General features: G+C 36.1%; 1 protein-coding gene and 1 non-coding gene across 4 annotated transcripts in view; one reads left to right on the forward strand and one right to left on the reverse strand.

Moving 5' to 3' along the window:
- LOC131435110 (unconventional myosin-XV) overlaps positions 1–16,040 on the reverse strand; it is a 536,922-nt gene that overhangs the window by 62,799 nt on the left and 458,083 nt on the right. For 2 of the 3 annotated variants that reach the window (XM_058602644.1, XM_058602646.1), the window contains 2 exons: positions 916–1,232; positions 38–857 (listed from right to left, as the gene is read on the reverse strand). In XM_058602644.1, the coding sequence (XP_058458627.1) occupies positions 38–857; positions 916–1,232 (1,137 nt within the window). Of the gene's footprint in view, positions 1–37; positions 858–915; positions 1,233–16,040 lie in introns of those variants that run through there. The other variant, XM_058602647.1, reaches the window with a different exon arrangement.
- Positions 13,802–13,954, forward strand: LOC131439737 (U11 spliceosomal RNA). The gene has a single exon (XR_009231194.1). It is a non-coding gene; the product is annotated as a U11 spliceosomal RNA (small nuclear RNA).

Below are 16,040 nucleotides of genomic sequence, written 5' to 3' on the forward strand. Positions count from 1 at the left end.
AAAATGGTTAGAACAAATGTAGATTGAAGTGTCTTACCTTCCGCGTTGAAATCACTTCATTAAATGACCAATGTTGCATTGTTTCGTGTGTATTAGGGTCAAGAAATAATACTCCTCTTCTGTTCAAAGCAAGGATGAGTTCTCTCCACATAGGACCAATTTCTTCAGCAGGACTTTCTTCGGACCATACTCGTTTAACTGCGAAAAAGCTACTACCAAATAGTGGCCATGAGGATAATACATTTAAAAACTGTGCTTTCACTTGAATCGGGCTTAGGCCAGCGATCGATGGCCAGGCTGACTGAACCAATGCAACCCACTGGGCGGGGCGTAGTTCTCGCAATGATAAAGCAGGCTTAGGTAGAAGAAACTTAATTTCTTTCATTGCTGGTAAATGATTCAAATCTGCAGCTCTGTGTAATATTGCAGCGATTCGTGCCATGTCACGAACGTAGTCAGGTGTGGGCCCTCCTCCACTGGGCAATTCTAACAGTAATCCTTCCAAGTAATCTGGCGCAACTTGATTGAACAGTACTTCTACGTATAAGGGCGTAGGCGCTGGATCTCGCTTCAAGGGAAAGTGCCACACAGAGCGGCAAAAAATAAGATAAAATGGTTGACCCGACTTCAACAATTCAGTTGTTACATCAAGTATGTATTCATCGGCTGCGAGTGGCATCGTGAACGCATCACCTTGAACAATGCAATATAAAGAGAATTCTTGTTGTTCTGCATGGACTTCGATTCCCAGCAGAGAGCATAATTCTGATATGACATCTTCAACCACTGTTGAACATCGTGTGTTAACAATTCGCTCTGCTCCACCTGGTAACCGATAAATTTGTCTCCTAGCAGACCTAAGGAAATAAATTTTTATAATACATTTAACGTGAATATAAATTAATATTATTTTACCGTCCGGCTGATACTGCTGTTACTTCTTCTACGCTTGGAACATTTTTACGACCACCACACCGCGCCGTTTTCCGTAAATTTGTAAGGCATACAGCTGCCGTCCCATGGCATGGTTTTCGTCGATCCGATGCTGCAGATGTGAGGTGTTCAATCAAGTATGGGCGTAAGGCATCTGAGCATCCAAAATATGCCGCTAGTATACTTAGAAGACGCCAGGCTCGTTGTGCAGATTCTGGACACGAAGAACGGTTGGCAGTGGTTTGTTTGATCAGCTGACAGTATACTTCATCTCGCAACGTCAAATGTTTGTGACAGTGCTGTGTAATAATTGAAATAATAATTAAATTAGGACTCGTTGGAAAATATTGAATATTCTATAGCATTAGTAGTTGAATTTGTTATCCCATAAAAAAAACTCTAACATCGGATGTTTTTGAAAGGTTTCATATATAACTCATATATTCGACAGGTATTCAAATCATGGCCATCTATAAAAATTGAAGAAATTATTGAAAATTGTATCATCGTTAGAGCAAATTCAGCAACTGCAAGAATCATATGGGTGGTCTATAATGTAAATGAAACTGAAACAAACGTATCCCCAGCAATCCGTTTTAATTTTATTTATTCGACCAGTTCTACTGTCAAATTTAAAACTGGTATACATTGCCGTTCTATTTTTTCTATATAGTGGTTTTCAGCTTGACATAGAATGCGACGGAATCGTCGCAGGATTGCGAAATAATGAGCGTCAGAACCACTGATGCCAGGTTTGCGGATTGATATGTAAATTTGAAATTTCGTTTGTTAGCAGACTTTGCAATTAAGCCGACTTTTTTGCAGATTTTCGAAATTTTTATAAACAATCATCCATTTTAATGACTTTTGCTATTACTGTAGGGTTTTCGTTTGGTTTTTTCGTCATACTTCTAAACATTGAGGTCGCATAGGACCATTTCTAATACGCAGACGCCTAAAATTTCACCTGGCATCGCTGCCAGAAAATTGGACAGTTTTTTTTAACCCCTTCGCTGTCTGTTGTATTGAAATTAACTAGCATTAGAGCCAAAAGAAAAATTAATCGGCTGTTGGATTGAGGCCAATTGCATTTTCAACTGGTAAAATTCCTTAGCGACAATTGTTATTTCATCGAAAGCATCAACAAATGTATATCTGTCAAAGACGACCAACCTTTTAGAGTAGACAAATAGCACAATCGATTAAAGCACGAGGTTTTGAAAACCAAGGCGTCGATTAATACAAAATATAAATGAAAAGGGTACATACTAAGCACAAAATAATAATTACGTACGATTCAGACGATCCGTCTTCTTTTGTCACAGTCAATCTCCGTCACTGGCACCGTCAACATTACATGTATTCTTATGGAGCCATTCACACGTAACGTCACCGTCACGGAACGTCTTGACGGACGGAGCGTGTGAACGTTCCGGTAAAGAAAGTATTAAACTAATTTTGACGGAAGCTGACGTTTCGGTGACGGTGACGGAAGGAGGCGGATCGTCTGAATCGTACATTATGTCAAATAAATAGCACACGCTTAAAAAATCCGTGCAAGTTAAAGCCATAATCATACGCATTATCAATATGAATTAATTATGACTGCAGTTTTCTTAATAATTAGTTGTTGTAACGGTCAATTTAAAAAATATTTTTTTTCTGGCTTGTGGTCTCGAATAGATGCGAATGACAGTTTCGCTATCTTTGCGGCATTTTGTCGCTATCTTATCACATCGCAATCTTTTCTAGCCGACAGTGAAAATCACTATATTTGAAACACAGATAAATCGCTGCTGGGGCTGCCAGTTTATTTTGTTATAATTTCTAGATTTAAATTTTAAAACTGACATTAATTATGCATCTAGAACTAGAACACTCCTGAATATGCCCTTAGAGCAAATTCAGCAGCTAGAAGTTCTATATGGAAGATCTATAATAGAGCAGAAACTGGAACAAACGTATCCCCAGCAAGCCGTTCTAGTTTTATTAGTTCGACCAGTTCTTCTGTCAAATTTAAACTGGTCTGCGATGCCGTTCTATTTTTTTGTATATTTGAAACACGAGTAAAACACTGCTGGGGCTGTCAGTTTTTCTTGTTATGAAATCCAGATTTAAATTTTATAACTGACATAAATTATTCATCTAGAACTAGAACACTACTGAATAAGCCCTTAGGGCATGTTCAGAAGTGTTCTAGTTCTAGATGCATAATTACGATTACGATTAGACTTAAAGATATCGAAAAACTACATGTCAATTCATAAAAATGAATCTAATGTCGTTTTCGTTTTTAAATTGCACTACACCGGTGTAGGTAAGGTTGCACTGAAACCGTTCGTTTTTGCCAATTGCACTACACCAGTGCTACACTTTTTCTGCACCGATACCACTGGTGTAGCACTCATCAAAAGTTTGGTGTAGCTCTGTGCACTGGAATTGTTTATGGTAGTCAATGGTTACTGTTTATGTTTTCGTCATTTTTGTTCGTTTATTCATGCCTCCGTGTAGCACTGCAACGCCATAAGCTACCAATGGATTATCGATTTCAATTTTTTGAATCGTTGCGATGTAATCAAAGCAAAAAGGTCGTAGGTGGAGGGGTATGTATTGCTGTCGTGTTCAGTCGTTCAACATCCAATAAGCCGTCAGTAAAAGTTTATATTGTGGTAAGCAGTTCGGTGTTTTGGACCACCACCAAGATCCGTTCGAGCAAATGTGGTTTCCGCACCAGCGTTTATTATGCTAGCAATTTGTAATCATAATAGACACACATTTAGATACCTACCGGTGGGCATAGTATATATCGTATTTCTAAAGCAAACGTCTGATGATAAATTTAATAAAAACAGTTAAAAATGAATAACGCTTTCGAGGTGTTTGATGAACAATGAAGAATTCAATGAGCTTATACTATTTACCCAGCAGATTTTGTATCATGTTGAAAAGTAAGTTGCTGCTAAATCAAGTCATTTATTCGGTGGATCTCGTCCAGGGAAACTACCAAATATAAACAGATTTGCAGCAAAAAGAACAGTGCAGCTATATAGCGATTATTTTGCAGAAACACCAGTTTTTCAAGTGATGAGTTTCGCCGACACTTCCGCATACGTAAGGAATCATTAGCGGCCCTTACACGATCATTAAAAGTGTCATTACTAAAAAGTAATGACACTTTTAATGATCGTGTAAGGTCTACGAGTTCAGTAATGACACGAGTAATGATGGAATTCTGGATTTTCCATCATTACCAACATTATTTCTTCTTATTATTTTTTTGTGGAAGTGCTGAATATCTTTAGAACTATACGCGAAAAAATGACAAAGTGTAGATTTAAATTGTTAATATTTCATTAACCTTAACGCTTCAATGGCAAATCAAATTTATTTTCAGCTAAACGAAAATAAAAATATTGCTATTGCTATTGCTGGATTTGTTACAAAAACTCATCATTAATAATGAACGTGTAATGCTAAAAGTAATGATGTACAGTAATGCAGTAATGACGAGCGTTTGAGCAGAAGTGTCATTACTTAGTAATGACACTTTTAATGAACGTGTAAGGGCCGCTATTCTTGGAATGCCTACGAGAATTCTGTCAGAGAGTAGAAGGCACTTTTGGTGCAGAATACCTTCGCTCACCAAACCGTGAGAATGTACAAAGATTGTTGCGAATTGGCAAGGAGCAGGGTTTTTCAGAAATGTTGGAATTGTTCGATCGTACTCACTGGCAATTGAAAAACTGTCCCACTGCTTGGACAGGCCAGGGTAAGACAAAAAAAAAACCAGCAATCATTCTTGAAGAGGTGACATCTCAAGATTTGTGGATTATGCATGTATTTTCGGAATACTTGGATGCAACAACGATATCAATGTGATGGATAGATGAACGTTATTGCCAATACATCGGAAAAATTCCACCAGCAGAATACTACCTTGATCAAAAAGTTCCCGGAATTTAATAAATATACTTTAATGAAGCATAACAAAAGTTACAATACAGATACGCATATTTCGGAATGTTATTTACATACTTCTTCAGCGTATCGGTTTTATATGTTTGTTTGAAAGAATGCTGTAATGCTGCTCCTTTTGTACGAAATGTCTTATTGTCAACGGGTAAAAACGGGAAGAACAAGGTAGTAACAAACGGGTAGGACGGTAGTTTGATTGTCAGCGGAGGGTAACAAACTGAAGAAGTGGGAGATTAGGAGATTAAGTATTTTCTAAATCTATTTGTATCCTATGTTTCGGTAATAACTTGAACAGCGTGAACTTCCTTGGTCACAATTTAATAAAGAAATGGAGTTATTTTTGAAGATTTCTAAACTTTCGGCTGTGTCTAATTTCAATGGGTTGGAATGTCATTGGTAGTGAGTTCATGATCTTCAGGAAAGGCATGTTCAGCTACTTTTGACTTGAAATGATGTGGTAGTCATTTCTCTAATTCTTTAGACGCTTTCGCTATTTCAGCGACGTGCTCTTTGAAACGGATGTCTAGAGTTCTCTTTGTTTGTCCAATATATATTTTATCACAATGAGAACACGAGATTTTGTACACCCCAGATTTTTTCAAATTATCCGTAGGATCTTTTGTAGAACCTAGTAAATTTTTCAATTGACAGTTCATGCTGCTGAATACTAAATCTAAACCAAATTTATTTGGTTTTGATTTTAAAAGATGTACAATGTTTGGATTGAAGTCCACCGATATTCTTTTTAAATTTTCCGATGGCAGAGTTGTAAGTGATTGTTTTTTCAACAATCTTAATTTTTTGTTGAGGATTGTTTGGATTGAACACTCCGGATATCCATTGAGCTTTCCAATTTCGAAAATAAAGTATATCTCTATTATTGCAGCATAGGAAAAAGTTGCAGAGTGCCAATTTAGGTGAATTCGTTGGTTGCTGAATGGTTTCGTTTTTAGCCAAATATTCACGGATAACGATGACATTGTGTGACGGTGCGTTATCGTGGTGAAAGATTCACGAGTTGTTTACCCACAAATCTTGTCTTTTCCAACGAATTGCTTCACGCAAACATCTTATAACGCCAAAAGTAATGTCCAACTCCTCTGGCATCTTTCTAATAGTCAATTTGTGGTCTACGGTTATGTATTCTTTGATTTTGTTGATGTTTTCGTCGGTTTACGATGTTGATAGCCTACCGCATCTCTCATCATCATTTATAGGCACACGGCCACTTCTGGAACGTTCGTGCCATTGATAAACGACTGTTTTCTTCAGAGTATCGTTGTCGAAAAACTCTTCTAACATTTGCAATGCCGTCGTTCCATTGAATGCAAACTCGTTCAATTCCATTTTGAAAATTGTACACAATCGATACCACGCACAGTTGAAACCTAAAAAAAATCTAGTCGGGTGACTAAGACTGAGCCACACGGTGATGATTCCGGAAACTTTTTGATCTAGGTAGTATACTATTAATGGTATTACATAAAACATGGGATATTAATTGGCCGATGGCCCCGAAGCTATCGACCTTGCTACAAACCATCCCATCCCCTGTCGGCCAAAAAACGACAGGTCATTAAAAATAAAAGTAATTTATTATTATTAAAAAATAAATTGACTTCAATTCTTCTGATTTATTCTTCTATACTTAACGCTTAATCTTTGCAAATAATTAAAAAAATCTTCGATTCTTCATTACATAAAACTGATGTTTATTTAACTGTGTTATTTTTTTAATTCAGCACTTTGCCGAAAAGCAAGAGTCCACTAGGAGAGATGTCGAACATGCATTTGGAGTATTGCCAAGACGGTTTGAAATTATCAAGAACCCTACAAGGCTTTGAAACTAAGACGAGCTGAAATCAACAATTCGCACTAGCATCATTATTCATATCATGATAATATAAGTCAGTGTTCGAACGAGTCCATGACATTTCAACATAAAATCAGTCTGTATTTCTTGCGTTTTAAAATTATTTCTCCGTAAGCAATTCGCTGTGTGATTTTTGGAAGTCAATTGTAAATTGGATAACGATTTACATTCTTTCGTTCTGCGCCAGGTGGAAGCAATAAACGGCCTACAAAGCGAGATCAAATCGTTATCCAAGTCAACTCCACAAATACCTAAACCGTTCAATAGACCCTGGCCATCCTATGAACATTATCGTCCGGCCAAGAGATCTCGCAGACCTGTTCTTGAAGGTTTTGCGTGTCAACCGGGTCGAAACAAATACGACGGCGTTTGTGTTCCAGTGTGTGAACAACAAATTGATAAACTTTGGTTGTATTTGTCTCGCGTTCGTCCGGATGTCACCAACAATTACATTCCTTCTATTGTGAGAGCCAATTTGGGAATGGCTCAGAATCCAGTGGTAGTTGAGTTGGTTGCAAAGGTTCTAACATTAGCAAGATGACGTTCGTATCGTTTAAAGTTGGCCTCCATCCTGTTTTGGAATCCGTTACTTTGGATCCCGCAATTTTCGAAAATTCGAGGAAAATATGTCTCCAACGCCTACATTAACGGATGTAACTGACGTAACCGTTCAGCAATAACTTAATACAGAACAATGGGAAACACTGTTGATAGCAATGTGGAAGCCTCCGACTCATCCAACGCAATCTTCCCGTCGCAGCCAGTTCATCAGTCGGCCTGGTCCTGCGGGCAGGTGTGGTGAAAGGAGCTTCCAAACTTTCCACCTTGGCAAGTAGTCGTATATTTCTAGTTTTACTTATCGTCAGTGATTTCAACTTTCCAAGCCTTGAATGGTTCCCAGCTTCCGATGGTTTTCTGTTTTCAGATCCAATGCATTCTTCGTTTCACGCTGGTATTATACACTTGCTTGACCGGTACAGTTTTAATTTACTGCGCTACGAAATATTCCGATACCAATCTCGCACATTTACCGAACAAATCATTGATAACATCCTTTTTTGTGAACATGGTGCCCTAAGGTCCGCATCGAATCTCGTACATAGAAGTAGGGGAGGGAAATGTCAAATTCGGAACACTGCGCACCCATACAGCTGACATGATATGTTGAATGTGAAACCGTGCGATGGCGTTACTGAACTGAAGATTGATTTCGCTCCAAGCTGACAGAGGCTGCAAATAATCTGCATCTCCTAGTTAAATTAGCATGTGGTAGTAGACAATACTATATACAAACCATTGTTTATCCACGACGACTATTGTTCCTGACATTATCCACCGTTAAATTTGCTATTAGGGTGAAATTCAATGATAGGGAGTGCGCGCCAAAACGTGACCGCTTTTGAGTTGAACGAATTTTCGCATGATCTAAAACCGACACATATAAACTAAGAATATTTTATGGTGATTGAGCGCAGTGGACTTTCGATACATTTTTCTACCAATAATATATATAATATAATATAATATCTCAATAATATATAATATTATATTATTTCAACTCTAAAATTTGAGGTAAGCTTTTCTATACATTTTACAATATTTTGTTCATTCTGTTACTTCTAGTATATTCAACTGACTATCAGATGGATGCTGATCGAAAGTTTGAGTTTGAAATAAACTTTCGTTTGACATTATTTCATGCTTTTGAATCAAAATTCGTCTTTCGTCTTTCTCTATAAAAACAATAGAAAGAAATTGTAAAACCGACTTCTGAACGGAGTCCCGGAAAATCATAGTGCCTATGTACTATTCGATTAGGTCAATGAGATCAAAAAATGTCTGTGTGTGCATTGTTTACTCTTTGCTTAATTTTCTCGGATATGTCTTAAACAATTTACCAAGCTTAGGCTTGTTTGAAAGTTGCGTTTTGTTTGGAATACCAATTTCAACTGTTTGTGTTTTCTCATCGTCATCCATTTTTCAATTATGAAAAACCATCTGTTTACACATACACACGAAGCATATGTTTGGATTAACGTCCTTGTCATTCCGTGCACTGCAGTAACTAACTCTAACAAAGAATAAGACTTCCGAAATACTAAAAATACCACCTTTATGCTTGCATATTTTGAATACGCTACAGTCGGTTAAGATTAGTATTGAAGTTTTACGGTGAGAATTCATTTTATAATGAAACTCATACCCACGAGGTAAAAGTTTTTGACATTTCCGCAAATACAGTACAATCAACGATTGAGCGGGAAATGATTTGTTTTTTTTTTGCATTTTTCAATTTGTTGTACGCATTACGCTGTCACTTCGATAATAAACCCAATTTGATGTTATTCTGATTCATTGTTTCTTTGAAACTTTGAAACTACATAAATCAATCCCGGTATCCGGTTCCGGAAGCACCGGAAATAGTGGTCATATATACCAAAATAGATCTCACTCACTTTTCTCAGCGATGGTTCAACCAATATCTACAAACTTGGATTCAAATGAAAGGTCTTATGGTCCCATACGTAATTCCAGAATTCCATCGGGATCCAACTTCCGGTTCCGGAGTTATAGGGAAAAATGTGTTCAATATTGTACACCGTCACTTGAATCGGCGAAAAAAACAGACTTGAAAAATTTTCTAAACTGGTTTCAAAACTACACAAATCGATAGTCATTATCAGTAGGAAACTAGACAAACCGATTCCGGCTATCCTGGTTCCCGGTATCCGGTTCCGGAAGCACCGGAAATAGTGGTCATATATAAAAAATGGATCTCACTCACTTTTCTCAGCGATACACAGTGGTCCAAAACTGGAAAAAGACGGTCAAAAATCTGTACTGACTTTCACTGATTTTTAAGAGCTAACGTGTCTTCGAAGAAGTTTTAAGAGATTATATTACGCTTCTTTAGAAAGCGGCACCTTAATTTTTGTTAAGGGGGTAGTTTTTTTTACAAGAAAAAAACTTTTTTCTATCTCATTTTGAAGAAAAAAAACATTTGAAGTATTTTTGCTGAAGTTGCATATTTCGCTTCGGTGTAAGATTTTATCAAAGGTAAAAACGTGCTTAATCCACCTAGCAGTGAGATGATACCTTTTTTTTATCAATCCGCATGTGTTTTTTGCATGAATATTCCGGGATGTTTTAGTTCTCATGACATTATTTTAACGACCGTCGCTTTAAGCGGCAATTTGAGATTTTAATCACTCATTACTTTGTAATGTCTAAACAGCAAATCAGATCGAATTTGAATCTAAACGTGTGATAATCGTTTGAACATTCCATGATATGTCGCAGTAAGTTCCACTTTAGAGTTTACGATTATTTAAGGTACTTCCAGAGCCGTTATTCAGGAACCAGCATAACCCAAACCGATTCGTATGGCCATAGGATGAATTAATTGCAATAGTTTTGAGTCCAACTTTAAAGCTTTTCGGGACTGTCATCTTCTATATCGGTTTGAATTTTAAAAATTCATCATCCTATAATTCTATATTGTGAAAACGATTGAGCTTTGAGAAACGATTCGATACTGGAATCGGAGTTCGAAAATCGGTGTAGCCGAATGGCGAATTAAGTTTTTGGGTAACTTCCGAATCGAAACTAAATACCACTAAAACTGAAATGAATTTATTTGGTTATCGACTACCCAAATCTGCAAACCCGATAAATCTGATTAATTTATGTGAAATAGACATTTTTATACTAATCACCCTATATCCCCTAAGCCGGAAGTTGGATCTGACTGAAAAACAAGAAGCTTTACAGAATCTTAAAACTTTTCATTTGAATCTTAGATAATTAGTTTTCATTTAAATCTTAGATCGGTTCAGCCATCTACGAGAAAAATGAGTTACACAATTTAAATTTCGTTTCACATATCATCCTATATCAACATTGTTTGGGAGTATACTACTTTTCATATGAATCTGAGTTTGTAGAAAACGGTTTAGCCATCTCCGAGAAAATTGAGTGAAACTTTTTGTCACACACGCATTTGCTGATCATGACGAACCGAGTCGAATGGTATATAGGATTTATGTTCTTCCAGCATTTATTACTGTAAATAGTTTAAATCGAAATAATTATGGAATTACTTTCAACTTGAAAATGGTACCATCATCTAGTTTACATGTTATATTCGAACGATTATGTTGCCAAAAATGAACGATGCTAAAATCGGTCCGAGGCAAATGCCATGAAAAAAGATGATGTACACTGTCCTTTTGGTACTTCGAAACAATTGTATGTAACAGTATAAAAATCATGTTTCATTTGGCTCCGAAACAGCGCTTTATCATCAAACGCGTAAAACTCCTACTACTGGAATAAGGCAAAAAGTCGTTTTCACAAAAATAACGATATCTCCGTTAAAAATGGACGGATTTTAACAATCTATGACTTGTTGGATAGCTATTACCGTGCGAAATCTAAGTCTAGAAACATATTCTGTTTTCAATGTCAATTGTGACAGATATTGACAAAATACTGAAAATTTTGACATAAAACTTCGTATAACTCAGAAAGTAAACATCCGATCTCAAAACCATTCAATAGCATTCTGGGTGACGGGAAGACCCTTCATTTGCGACTAGTTTGATCAAAATCGGTCCAGTCATCTCTGAGATCTCGACCTCTTAGTTGACAACACACATACAGACACACACACGGACATTTGCTGAATCGATTGGTATATGACATTGGTATATGTATATCCGAAACGGTGCAATTTAGACTTTTGGTATATTTGACAAAGTAAATTATTTTCAATAGTTCTAAAACTTTGTAGAAGAAAATAATTTTCTATCTCTTCAGAAAAAAAGTTATAGTTATATTGTTAGTCAAAGTAGGCTATGAACAATTAGGGATAGAATCAAATCACGCGGTATGTATTTGTAAATAATTTCTTAAAAGCAAATATATGCATTAAAAGAACGGTTTGGCAGCTACTGATTTATGTCCACGTTTTTAATAATTCGAACCACTGTGCGATGGTTCAACCGATTTCCACAAACTTAGATTCTACCCAAGTAGCAATCCGCAACTAGTTCTGATACGACAAAGTCTAAACTATGTTGCAACAAGAGCACGAATAAGTTTTTTATGTTATACTGGTTGAAACATGGTGACAGCAATGTTTTATATTAACATAACTAGTTTCGAAATAGTTATTTAGGTTTCCAATCATAACATCTTTGTGTCATATTGCATTAAATATAATTTATAAGCTATCGTTACTTAATCCAAGCATATCTTTAATCACAACCATGCTTCTAGCTACTAGTTGAAACTAAGTTTATTTGACTTCAATAGTAGCAACCCGTAACTAGTTTTGATACCACTTAACCCAACTGTGTTGCAACAAGAGCACGAACATGTTTTTTATGACAAGGTGACAGCAGTGTTTCTTTTATAACGTAAACATTGAACTAGCTATCATTTGTAAGTTATCGTTACTTGATTCTAACATATCCTTTAATCACAGCTGTGCTTTTAGCTACTAGTTGAAAACCGGTTTATTTTCCGTTGCGAAACCATTATAAATACATTAGGGGCTGTACATAAAAGACGTCACGCTTTTTTGGCGATTTTCGACTCCCCATCCCCCCTTTGTCACAGAAGCAAGGACCCCCCACCCCCCTTATGTCACATGTCACTAATTTAAAATAAATGAAATTCATCTCAATACATTCTCAATATGTATGACAAATCATACAAATATGAGGGGAAAATCGATTTATTACATGCTGTCATTAGATTAAAAAATATCCCTAAAACACCAAATCATCGGAATTATTTTATTAATGTCAATTATATAAATTAACAAAAGTATTTGGTTAGAATTGATGAAACATTTAAATCATATGTTTCATTCCTCCTAGGGGTACACAGATATATTATTGTTTTAGGTAAAGAATAATATTTTCTTAGTGTAGCATACAGGGCTGAGAAAATAAAGACCAAAACCTCATCAAAACGAGATCACTGCCGGAGAATCTTCTCATGATCAGTTGATTAGTGAATTTTAAATCATATCGATCATTATCGGTACAGATCTTCCGTCACACGTTCCCTTTTCAAATGGAGTACAATTGAATAAACGGCATCAGAATCAGATAAGAGAAATTCTTATGATATACTATCAATGCTAGAAAATCAAATTACTGAAAAAATTGCCAGTGCATAACTTAAGTTAAACCGTTTAAAGGCATCTGTTTTTACTCATATTAGGCAACATTTATTAATTTCGCTAATTTACTCACACCTCCGTGCACTTTGCTGATCACAACAAAAATGATTTCCTGCATCATTCATTTCCGAATTTACAAGAAGAAGCTTTTACATCAACAAATACACGTTTTCCTTTAGAATGTAAACGTTTATTGTGGAGATTTTTTCAGGAAATAGGGCAAAGCAGTAATATAATTAGGTATTTCAAAAATGCGCTCATTGAAAATATTGGACGTCACATACCAAAAACCTCCCCTCCTTCCCCCTGTCACAAAAGGTCACGTTTTATTAAACACCCCCCTCCCCCTTTTGGCGTGACGTCTTTTATGGATAGCCCCTTAGCGTATATGTGAATGTGAATCGATCAGACTAGCCAGTTTATCTGTCACAGTTTTTCTGCCACAGACAAGTAATTTTTCGGCAGTTTATATTTGGTCTGGCAATGTGATCACACTATATTTGACAGTTTTTATTTAAAAAGATAGTTTCATTCAGGCCTATATGCGTACAAGCTTTACGTGGCCGATTGAGCCGATTTTTTAAATAATTTTTTTTTTTAGTTGGATCTCGTTGTCACCCTTTTTCTAGGGGGAGAGGAGCTTCCATTTCCCTCCTGCGAGGATTGAGGGGCACTTCGTTCGTGGTTCGTCTCGTCATCCATTGCCACATCGATGGTATTGTTGTTGGTTTCATTGCTAGTTGCTGGAGATGAGCCTTGTTGTACATTGTTTGCTGTTGCTGGTTGGTTGGATGGTAAGTTGTTCACTGCAGTTAATGCACTTTGTTCTATAGGCTTGCCTTACGCTAATGGCACGTCAGATCGTGATCCTTTAACCGGGATTCGGTTTGATGAGGTATGGTAATCAAGACATACCTAGCACTTAATTTTTTTATTAGGAGAGCTGTTGAGAGCTACTAGTTATATTTGACAGTTGTTATGTTTGACTGTGACAGACTTTTTGAGCATGTCTGTATTGTGATTACATTGATCAGATAAATAAAACTGGTTAAACTTTTTTTTTATAACTATTTATTGGAATATGAGTTAAAATTAAATTATTAGGATTCAAATTGGGTGCTCAGCCACAAGTGGTGACTTTTCAGCCCTATTATATATATGATTTGGTTGTTACCATGAGGACATCATTTGCTTCCGCAATTCTGAGATTTTTGTGTAGGGAAAATTCTAAACCTACTTGTACTGCGTAATGGGGAAAAGAAACTTATATACTAACTTACTGACTAACACAGAGAGCGAATCGATTCAATTGAAGATTGCATCGATTTTTGTCGGAATTTGCTTATAATATTATGTGACATTACATCTAATGGTTCTATATTTGTGAGTCTGTGTAACTCATTTGTACTAAACCAGGGAGGACGCTTCAAAAACCTTTTTCAGAATTTTATTCTGAATCCTTTGAAGCGTTTTCTTCCTGGTGGAACAACAACTTGACCAAATTGGTACTGCATAAAGCATGGCTGGTCTGAAAATTTGTTTATAAATTAACAATTTGTTTTTAAGATAGAACTTAGAATTTCTGTTTATAAGAGGATATCAACATTTAATATATTTATTACACTTTGCCTGGATTCCTTCAATGTGAAGTGATCCTTGAAAATGAGTTTTTTGTCATACGTTAAACCTAAGTATTTAGCTTGATCAGACCATGTCAATTCCAAGCCATTCAATTTGAGAATGTGATTATTGTTTGGTTTAAGAAAAGAAGCTCTTGGCTTATGAGGAAAGATAATTAATTGCGTTTTTGCTGCATTTGGTTTAATTTTCCATTTTGACAGATAATCACTGAAAATATTTAAACTTCTTTGTAGGCGACTGCAGATCACTCTTAGATTTCTACCTGTGGCTAACAGATTTGTGTCGCCACAGAATAGCGATTTCTGACAACCAACGGGTAGATTTGGAAGATCAGAAGTGAAAATATTATACAAGATTGGAGCTACGCTCGAACCCTGCGGAACACCGGCTCGTACGGGTAGCAATTCAGATTTACAATTCTGATAGCTAACCTGAAGAGTTTTGATCAAATAAATAGGAAACTGGATATCAGACATTTTTGCTATTAAACCTTTGTGCCAAACACTGTCGAATGCTTTTTCTATATCTAGAAGAGCAACTCCAGTGGATAACCCTGAAGATTTATTTGCTTTTATCATGTTCGTGACTCTTACAAGTTGATGAGTAGTTGAATGTTCATGACGAAATCCAAACTGCTCTGGTAAAAAAATTGATTTCTCATTTATATGAGACATCATTCTCAACAAGATAATTTCTTCAAAAAGTTTACTGATAGAAGAAAGTAAGCTAATTGGTCGATAACTTGATGTTTCTGCTGGGTTTTTATCAGGTTTGAGGATAGGAATTACTTTAGCGTTTTTCCATCTTTTTGGAAAGTAAGCTAATGAAAAACACTTGTTGAAATTTTTAACCAGGAGTCTCAAGGCAACATCGGGAAGATTTTTAATAAGAATATTAAAAATTCCATCATTATAGCCCTCATGTTTTTAAGTTTCCTAATAATTGATTTAATTTCATCAAAATTTATCTCAATAATGTCATCTTGTGATAACACTTGGGTTGAAATATGCTCATATTTCAGTGAGACTTCATTTTCAATAGGACTCACAACGTTCAAATTAAAATTGTGTACACTCTCGAACTGCTGAGCAAGTTTTTGAGCTTTTTCGCCATTTGTAAGAAGTATTTGATTTCCTTCCTTGAGAGCAGGAATTGGTTTCTGAGGTTTCTTAGGAACCTTAGAAAGTTTCCAGAAAGGTTTAGAATAAGGTTTAATTTGTTCAACTTCTTTAGCGAAATTTTCATTTCGCAAAAGAGTAAATCTATGTTTAATTTCATTTTGTAAATCCTTAACTATGTTTTTCATAGCAGGATAACGAGAACGTTGATATTGTCGTCGACGAACATTCTTCAACCGAATGAGCAGTTGAAGATTGTCATCGATGATAGGAGAGTTTAATTTAGTTTGAGCTTTGGGAACTGAAA

This window comes from Malaya genurostris, chromosome 3 (assembly GCF_030247185.1).
Source record: "Malaya genurostris strain Urasoe2022 chromosome 3, Malgen_1.1, whole genome shotgun sequence".
In the NCBI taxonomy this organism is placed as follows: domain Eukaryota; kingdom Metazoa; phylum Arthropoda; class Insecta; order Diptera; family Culicidae; genus Malaya; species Malaya genurostris.